Below are 10,148 nucleotides of genomic sequence, written 5' to 3' on the forward strand. Positions count from 1 at the left end.
AGTAGCCGGCCTTCTGCAGACTGGCTGATTGTGGTGTGTGTGTCCCCTGATAACATCCAGGGAGACTGGCCTCTAGCCAGCTATGGGCAAACTCAACCCTGTCGTTTGATGTTGAGGGTTGGCTCCAGGCAGACCAAGCATTGTGTCCCAAAACAATGAACCCCAGACCCACTGAACTATAAACATGTCCCTTTGGGGGGCGTTTTCCTCGGTATTCTGTACAGGAGACACCCAAAGTCAGGAAACCTGACCCAGCTTTCCTAAATTTAGTGACTCTAAAGGCTCAAATGCTGCTGACTTGGCATCCAACATTGTCTGCCTTCTTGTCTAATAGGGTAATAATGAGTTTGGAATGTTGACCCAGGATCAAGTCTGAGATTTGGGGCTTGTAATTAAGGAAATTTGTTGAAATTCCATTAAAATAAGAATATTTTTCTCATCAAAATAACCTTACATTAATTTTATTCACTGTTACATAAGTGTCTAACAATCTTGGTGCTTTTGTTTCAGAATGTGGCCTAGCTAAACACACTCTCCTTTATCCGGATTATAGTCTAAACTATCTACATAACTCAAGCGTTTTTTAGCCCGAGCACCACCACCAGTCAGGGTTTTTGTGGGTTCAAGCTGAGCCAGGCTGCAGTACTCGCTCACCGCCAGCTGGGGTCGTTGCTGGGTCTCCGCAGAGTGTGTGAGAGGCCTTCCGGTTCCTCTTGCAGATCAGCTGACTGGTACTGCTGTCAGGAACCTCACGAACTGTGCTGAATGGCAACTATGAACACTGTCAAGCTATAGAAACACTATAAACACCTTTATTTTCACTAACAACTGTAACGTTTTTAATACCCCGGTGAGTGAACTGCTAAAACGATGCCAAAAAGTACCTGCGTTGTTACCGTTAATAGCAAAGCTAGCGAAATGGCTAACGATAGCTAATCCCAGCTGGATGCTGCTTGACCTTAACCATGTTTTTGTTTTGCCAGCTACGGTTTATGTAACTTATTGCTTATTTTTTATCTACGGTATTGTAACGTTTGTTAGTAGTCGGGGAGTGAAGATATGGACTGTTGGTGAAAGAGAAACGTCAGCATGTAATTGTCTTTAACCCTGAATGAATTGTTGCTAGTGTAGCATCACTGCATCAGCTTGCTTAGTGGGGAACGGTGTCCCTGTAAGTAAACAGTCTTTAACTTGTAATCAGACAGATAGTGTTGTTTAACTAAATGCTGAAGTTGATAATATTACAGAAAACACTAGTCTAAGTCTGGCTTTCCTTTCCAGCTTTCTCGAGCTGCACCAGTGCTGGAAACATGACAGAGTTTTGGTTGATCTCTGCACCGGGAGATAAGACCTGCCAGCAAACATGGGACAAAATGATGGCAGCCACCACGCGTACCAACAACCTCTCCACCAACCACAAGTTCAACATCCCAGACCTCAAGGTTAGTATCGGTTTATACACTTTTCAGGATAGTGTATAAACACAGGACAGTGCTTGCCACACTGTCCTGCTGTTCCCTCCTGTGCTGCAGCACAGAGCTGTTACACTGTAGTAATTCATAAGTATTTACCCCATTCATTTCAAAAAGTCATTTTAGATGTTTAACAATCAAAATCACTCACCTTCTGCATCCACTGTCAAGAATAAACTGATTCTGTGTATCGGAAGCAGTCTGTACACAGATCTATTGCCTTCATGTTGAAGCAGCTGGTAGGGGAGTGTTTCATCCACAGAGCAGCTCTGCTTTTCTGAATGGTCACTCTCTGTGCTGAAGGTGAAGTAACCCCACTGACCTTGGTGCTACGCGGGGTTGTAATGTCCCACTGCTGCTGTTAGCAATGCACGAATGCCTCTGGACAAAGAGGCGCCGTCCAAAGCGCACAGGGCCCCCCTGGATGTCACTGTAGGCAGACTGAACCCCAGACGTCCCTGTTTAAACACAACCCTGCTGACACCGCTGAAAAAGACCCAAATCACAGCACTGATGACTCAAAACATGTTTCATTTTTGTTTTTGTGTCCAAAAACAGGTTGGGACACTGGATGTCTTGGTCGGGCTGTCGGATGAACTGGCCAAATTAGATTCCTTTGTTGAAGGGTATGCAACCTGTTAATTTCTGATTTGAACCGAACATTGTTTTTCTCATTAAAAAGTTATTTCCTGTTTATAATGGCTCTTACTATTGACCTATTAATGAGAGTTGAAGATAAAACCTGCATTCCCAGTCCTCTGCCACTCTGTAATCCTTCCTCTCCTTTGTAACAATGAGGAATTTCACAGAGACCTGAGGCTATCGAGCTCTGCAGTCTAAACTTGGCAATTTACAGTTGGGTGATACACCCACAGCTCCTTCTGTAGTCATATTTATAGCAGATGACTTCACTCTCATGAGTATGTTTGACTGTAATCTCTAGTCTTTTGGAAATATTGACATCCAAAGCTCACACACAGCTCTTAGTGCCTGAGCTCTGATGTGCTTCCTCTGCTGACTGTGGGAAAGACCAACCTTGCAACACGGTTTCACTTGTTTGCCTACAGCCTCTCTTTAATCCAGTTCCTTTTTGAAGTTTCTGCATGCCACATCTGAAAAAGAAACTGCTAAATTCTTAACTTGTTTCAGTTAAAACGTTAAGTTGATTTTTGACACTTGATATGATAATAACATTGCAAAATAGATGGGTAAAAGTTGAACATTAGTGACTGATGCACTTTCTTAGGAACTTTTAGCCATCAAATGTGACTTGGCTCTTGGTGTTTCCGTGGCCTCACAGCTGCTCTGATGTGCCACGGAACAGTGTGGTTAAAAATCTTGAGCTCTGAAAGTCTGCTGTTTTATAAATGACCTTGTCAGGAGATCATCTTTACACGAATATGTGAAACCCTTTGATGTATGCTTCAGTTTGTGTTAAATCTGGTTGGGGGAAATCAGGTCCTGGGGGTCATGTGATGCTTAGTGCATGCAGTTTGTGTTGAGATGGCATTTTTGATCTCTCCTGGGTGTTCACAGTGTGGTGAAGAAGGTGGCCCAGTACATGGCTGATGTGTTGGAGGACAGTAGGGACAAAGTGCAGGAGAACCTACTGGCCAATGGAGGTACGGTGATGGTTACAACACTCTCTGTTTGGATTATGTTTTAAAAAAAAGGAACATATATCTGTATTTTTAATTGGGGTAATGCAAAGAATGGTTAGCTGCAGAATAATGATATCAACTTTAGGCTGCCGTGAGATAATAAGCAGGTAATAGTGTTGCTTTTACAGCTTTTGTTTTCTTTCCCTTTAGTTGATCTTGTCACCTACATTACAAGATTTCAATGGGATATGGCAAAATATCCAATAAAGCAGTCTCTTAAAAACATCTCTGAAATCATCTCAAAGGTAGGTCTGTCTTTTAGGTTGGAAACATAAAAATAATATCCCTGAACATACACTACCAGTCAAAAGTTTGGACACACCTTCTCATTTAATGTTTTCTCTTTATTTTCATGACTATTTACATTGTAGATTCTCACTGAAGGCATCAAAAGTATGAATGAACACATGTGGAATTATGTAGTAAACAAAAAAGTGTGAAATAACTCAAAATATAATTTATATTTTAGATTCTTCAAAATAGCCACCCTTTGCTTTGATTACTGCTTTGCACACTCTTGGCATTCTCTCGATGAGCTTCATGAGGTAGTCACCTGAAATGGTTTTCCAACAGTCTTGAAATTAGTTCCCAGAGATGCTGAGCACTTGTTGGCCCTTTGACTTCACTCAGCGGTCCATTTCATCCCAAACCATCATGATTGGGTTTAGGTCAGGTGACTCTGGAGGCCAGGCCATCTGATGCAGCACTCCATCACTCTCGTTTTTGGTCAAACAGCCCTTACACAGCCTGGAGATGTGTTTGGGGTCATTGTCCTGTGAAATAAATGTTGGTTCAGCTAAACGCAATGTCGCTGCATGCTGGTTCAGTGTGCCTTCAATTTTGAATAAATCCCCAACAGTGTCACCAACAAAGCACCCCCAGACTATCACACCATTGGTGGGAACCATGCATGTAGAGACCTTTCTGCATCATACAAAGACATGGCAGGTGGAACCAAAGATCTTAAATTTGGACTCATCAGACCAAAGCACAGATTTCCACTGGTCTAATGTCCATTCCTCGTGTTTCTTGGCTCAAACAAATCCCTTCTACTTGTTGGTTTTCCTTAGTAGTCGTTTCTATTTGGCCATAAAGGCCTGATTTGTCTCCTCTGAACAGTTGATGCAGAGATGTGTCTGCCATTGGAACTCTGTGTGGCAATTATCTGGGCTCTAATCTGAGGTGCTGTTAACTTGCGGTTTCTAAGACTGGTGACTTGGATGAATTTTTTCTCGGCAGCAGAGGTGACTCTTGATCTTCTTTTGGTCTTCATATGAGCCAGTTTCATCGTGGCTCTTGATGGTCTTTGCAACTGCACTTGGGGACACATTCAAAGTTTTTGCAATTTTCCAGACTGACTGACTTTCAGTTCTTAAAGTAATGATGGACTGTTGTTTGTCTTTACTTAGCTGATTGGTTTTTGGCATAATATGAATTCTAACAGTTGCCAAATAGGGCTGTCAGCTGTGTACCAACCTGACTTCCATACAACACAAGTGTGTCACCCAATCCCATTAAGAAGACAAGAAATTCCACAAATAAACCCTGACAAGGCACAACTGTGACGTGAAAACCATTTCAGGTGACTACATCATGAAGCTCATGAAGAGAAGGCCAAGCACTGTCAACAAAGCAAAGAGTGGCTACTTTGAGGAATCTAAAATATAAAACATATTTAGAGTTATTTATCAATTTTTTTCTTTGCTACATAATTCCATTTATCTTGCTTCATATATTTGATGTCTTCAGTGAGTATCTAAAATGTAAAAAGTAGTAAAAATGAAGAAAAAATGGTAAATGAGCAGGTATGTCCAAACTTTTGACTGGTAGTGTATATATGGTTTTATTTTTTTTTAACTTTTACATACTCATGAGTAGCAGCAAAGTTTAATAATATCTTCTCACTTATTTAATCCAGGTCCCTCACTGCAGTTATTTTATTCTGTGGTCTTTTGTTGTATTTTACTTTGTCAGTCATTAATATTTATTGCCATGGGTTTTTTTTTTGTTGTTGTTGTTTTTTTACAGCAAGTAACTCAGATTGACAATGACTTGAAGACCAGAGCATCAGCGTATAATAACCTGAAGGGAAACTTGCAGAACTTAGAAAGGAAGAATGCGTAAGTTACTCGCATGGACAAAAGTGCACCTGTAACATGACATGAAGGCTCCAGTGCCGACCTGGAACTTCCTTTAGGATGACCGTTCACTTCCTTTATTTTCCCCCACCTCACTGTGTTTTACCTTGACCTTGTCTGTATACTCTGACTCTGAAAAGCTTTTATCAACAGCAGGACCCTCATATGTGTCTGTGTTGTTGTAATGCTTTTGTGTGCCAACAGGGGGAGCCTTTTGACCAGGAGCCTGGCTGACATTGTCAAGAAGGATGATTTTGTACTTGATTCAGAATACCTCATCACTTTGCTGGTCGTCGTACCAAAGTGAGTCAGCCCCAAGTAAACACAGCTATGTCCTGATTGATTTTTTTATTGAATGAGAAGGAATATGAGCATTAATGAGTTTTGCGCTGTTTTGTTTGTTCAGGACGGGATACTCTGACTGGCAGAAAGCGTATGAAACGCTTGCTGAGATGGTGGTCCCACGGTCTTCACAGTAAGTCATGTCATCCATGAAACAGATATTTTGTTAATGCCCTTATCAAGCATCTATTGTTTAGTTTGCTCTTTGGGACAATTTAATTTTTTTGTTCTTATTTCTGACAATAAGTATTTAGAGACTTAGTATACAAATCAGTTAATTTACATTATGAACGTCCTATTATTATATCACTAAAATAGTACCTGACCTTTCTTCTAGTCTGCTATTTGAAGACAGTGACAGTGGGCTGTTCAGTGTCACTCTGTTCAGGAAAGCTATTGATGACTTCAAACACAAAGCTAGAGAGAACAAGTAAGTGATGGCATTGTGTTATTATAACCACCATTCTTCCCAGTGAATATAAACAGCTCTGTGTATATAAATTATATATGTGTCTCACATATATAATTGATGTTCTTACATGTGTAGATGTGTCTTGCATTATGTTCCCACAACTGATATTCACACATTTAAATATGTGAAGAATATGAGCTGGTGTCTCTACACATAAAAATCACTTTCTGGTTAAATGAAACTGGTTTTGTGTCCTCTCCATGATGTTCATAGGTTCACAGTAAGAGACTTTCAGTACAATGAAGAGGAGATGAAGGCAGATAAAGAAGAGATGACACGGCTCTCCACAGATAAGAAGAAGCAGTTTGTAAGTTCCCATAGTTTTTTTTCTAATCTCATTTATTTGTTCTATTTTGGGTTTGCTGTGCAAGTAATAGAAAAGTCAAAAGGCCCAAATGGTTTGGCATGTTTTAGCCCATGAGCTGCTGTTAGCATATATGTAGTACTTATATGTTGAATTATTAGCCTACTGTGCTATTCTGTTAATTTAAAATCTTCCATGTGGTTAAGAAATAAAGTTTGGATGCTCTGTGTGGTAGACTGATAAGATTCTACCACATGTCATGCTAATTTGTACTGTTTATACTTGTTTTCACTGGATTGATAAATATTATTGTATGCATATACAATCTTTTTCTTTTTGTTAAGCCTGATAACTGTATGGATTTCCCCCCCACTGTGTTCTGTGGAAGAAAACTGGAGTGTTTGCTTTCATCACAAACAACCAATTAAAGACTGAAACAGTTCACAGAAATTCAGTTACTGTGGAGCCAGCAGGAGTCAGAAAATGCTGAGTGCACACACACCTAAAGAAAGTTTGTCAGTGGCTACAGAACATACAGCTGTTTAGGACAGAAAGAGGGCCTGTCAGCAGGCACTTTCATTAAAAAACAGATATTTTAAAGCACTTACTGTGAATGAATTTACGATTCATGAGTCTGGCACATAAAACTGATGGTTACTGTTGTTCATCTCTGTAGGGTCCACTTGTACGGTGGCTGAAAGTGAACTTTAGTGAAGCCTTCATTGCATGGATTCACATTAAAGCACTACGAGTCTTTGTGGAATCTGTTTTAAGGTAGGCCTATTGAATAAACATCACACTGCCAACAAAATCAACTCATAACTATTACAAAGAGAAAAATAAAAGCTAAAACCTGGCACTGCTTGCCTTGTTTTTTGTTCACTGATGACAGTACTTGTAGTTTAAACTTTTTAAGTCTGAAAGTGGAGTTGAACATGTTCTTGTCTTATTTATCTGGTTTACAGATATGGGTTGCCTGTGAATTTTCAAGCTATGCTCCTGCAGCCAAACAAGAAGACCATGAAGAAGCTGAGGGAGGTGCTCAATGATCTGTACAAACATCTGGACAGCAGCGCTGCAGCTATCATTGATGTGAGTGCTTCAATAATCCTCAGCACTGAGTAGGAAGGGGAAGTAGATGCTGCAATCTCTGCATCCGTCCTTGTGTCAGGGTATAACACCTGCTCCCTCTCATGGCAGGAGCTGGTTACTGCAGATGGGATATAGGTTAAGTTGAGCAGCATTGATTCTGTTTGTGTAATGCATTTATAATGTTGACAATTGAAAAGAAGAAAAAAATAAAAAGTTCTTATTAAACATTTCAAATCTAAAGTTTCATTTAGGCAAACCTTGGAACAGGTAAGTAGCACATTTGGTCTAGCTGTGTCTGTTCCATCCAAACAAGGTGTATTTTTTTTCCAAGAATCTGGATTGTGAGGGAAGTTAGATTTGGTGTAAAGTTTCATTATATGACACACACACACAGATATCGCATTGGCTGCTCACACCCACTAATATCCTGCTTCTTGTGTTTTCTCTCCAGTCTGCGATGGACATCCCAGGCCTGAACCTGAGCCAGCAGGAATATTATCCTTACGTCTACTACAAAATCGACTGCAACCTGCTGGATTTCAAAGTTTAACACTTTAACTGATCGTTTGTCTTTCTGAGTATCTATTAAGTTATGTTTTTTCTTCATCGGTCAAACCACTGCCTCCACCCACTCTCTCTCTCTCTCTCTCTCCCCTCCCTCGTCAGCTGCTTGAATGACAGAGCTGCATGTTCATTCCTTGTGGTGAAAAGGCTTCAACCACTTTTACAACCAAGGCAAAAAAACAAACAAACAAAAAAACTTTTGAAATGTTTTTGTTTACAGTTTTTCTTTTAAAGGCACGCTGATAATTAGCTTTTTCTCAACTTGAAATCAATTAAGAAAAATGTACTGGAGAGCTAAACGTATTTACTGTGTCATTCCATGTGTGCTGGTGTGAAGTGATAGCCATCTTCTGTAGCTGTGTTCAGAGATTTGTGTTTACATTTGGGCAATTTCATCATTGTAACCATGGCCACCACATCTGGTATGTGTTTCTGAGATTCTGCACACATTGTGAAACACAGATGACTTTATGTTGTTGTCTCATGTTGTGTATTTACTGTAAAACAAAAGATATCTATATCTGAGTATTGTGTAAGCCATTGATTGAATAAATGTGATGGAGACCACAGCATTTCAAGTGATATAGACAGAAATTACAGGGATGGTGCATGACAGACACACCGGATGACACCGGGATTGCAGTAAGGGGTTACCATGTTTTTGGAATCTCTCCCATTGACTTTATGATTGAGGTTTGAAGAATTCCAAGGAAAGTATCCCCTTCCAATTTCATACATTGGTGGGAATATGGAAGTTTGAATCTGAATTCCATTCTTATTCTACCAAAAATGTTTGTACTGGGACGAGCGCACAATCCTCAGCCAATCACTGATTGTTACAACCCGTCTAGGGTCCAGGTCCTAGCATGAACGAGGCACTTGCTGCCCCCAAGACCCAAACAGCCACACTAAACAATCGCTTGTCATTACACAGCGTTTATTTACAAAGTAGTGAGAAAAGCAACAAGACAGGAGGGGTGACAGGAAAAAACGTCTACAAAACTGTATATGGTTGAACTCTGTGCTCATTCATCCTTAATACCGTATTGTGTGAAAAGCACTGACTGTGTGTAAAGATGGATGGCACAACTTGACTTCATCACGCTGTACAAAATATCAAGCGCAGCCATCATTTGCTTGTAACTGAATCCAGAGTCTGCACAGCAGTCGTCACGTAATGGAGCAAATCATGCTACTCTGGAGTATGATTACAATTAAGCCAATAGAATTCTATTTAAACACTTCATCCCATTGTCTTGCTCCTCACCTTAAGCCTCCTAAACTGAAATTTAAGGCTCTAACACACAAAAACACCGGCAAACATGCTCCTTTATTCACAATATTGTCGCAATTACCAGCAGATTAGACATGTGACCCTTTTCCCTCCAACAACGGCAGCTTTACATTATGTCAACTGATGTTAGTCTTAAGTGTTTTCCCCGTGATAAACAGTTTGATTACATTCTCACATTGTATAAGTTTATTCACCAAGTTTCAATAATGACATCTAACAGCAGCTAAAACAGTGCTTTCAAAAAGTACATGGGGCAATCCAGATGTTTTAGTTTTGTTGTAGTCATATAATCCATGTTAGTTACAAGTATAACATACTTGATGCTGAGGAATAAAAAGAGGATTATTTCCACATCTCTGTCTCTGAAAGAGCACTGTCCACATCCTGCACTTAGTAGTGACATAACAAAAAGCAAACTTCATAGTACAAGACATTTACTCTGAAACATAAAGACAATCTGGATTTGATCCAAGCTCACTCCATTGAAGTCTGACAAGCGGGCAGCGTTCTTCTACAGCAATCAGCCCTTTAGCCAACTCGCTAAAGCCGGTTCCTTTAGGCAACCTATAATACTGTCTGTGGACTCGGATATCATGGCCTAGAAAATTTGCAAGAATGTCCATCACATTACCTTTCAGGGTTAGGACTGTAGGCAGTGTGGATACATGCCTTCTCAACTTGGTTGAGGACAGTGTCTCTGGATGCTTGGCTCCACATTCCCTTGCAATCTGCCTGGTGGCACCCGATCCCCTTAAGTGGGTCTCCCCTTCAGGTCTGGAGAAGAAAAAGGGATTTTCATTAGGCACTCC

General features: G+C 40.3%; 1 protein-coding gene across 2 annotated transcripts; it reads left to right on the forward strand.

Annotated features, from left to right (window-relative positions):
• The first annotated feature begins 692 nt into the window (after window positions 1-692).
• LOC100696414 (V-type proton ATPase subunit C 1-A) lies at window positions 693-8,614 on the forward strand. Of its 2 annotated transcripts, none has more exons than XM_003459383.5 (13): window positions 693-850; window positions 1,282-1,442; window positions 2,031-2,098; window positions 3,009-3,094; window positions 3,284-3,378; window positions 5,162-5,253; window positions 5,476-5,574; window positions 5,678-5,746; window positions 5,951-6,043; window positions 6,299-6,392; window positions 7,066-7,163; window positions 7,355-7,481; window positions 7,933-8,614. In XM_003459383.5, exons 2-13 carry the CDS (start codon window positions 1,311-1,313, stop codon window positions 8,029-8,031), a joined length of 1,152 nt encoding a protein of 383 aa, XP_003459431.1. In that variant the 5' UTR covers window positions 693-850; window positions 1,282-1,310; the 3' UTR covers window positions 8,032-8,614. The 2 variants fall into 2 exon arrangements, with proteins under 2 accessions (XP_003459431.1, XP_005464958.1); XM_005464901.4 differs by lacking the exon at window positions 693-850 and adding an exon at window positions 986-1,171.
• The last annotated feature ends 1,534 nt before the right edge of the window (window positions 8,615-10,148 follow it).

This window comes from Oreochromis niloticus, linkage group LG11 (genome assembly GCF_001858045.2).
Source record: "Oreochromis niloticus isolate F11D_XX linkage group LG11, O_niloticus_UMD_NMBU, whole genome shotgun sequence".
In the NCBI taxonomy this organism is placed as follows: Eukaryota; Metazoa; Chordata; class Actinopteri; order Cichliformes; family Cichlidae; genus Oreochromis; species Oreochromis niloticus.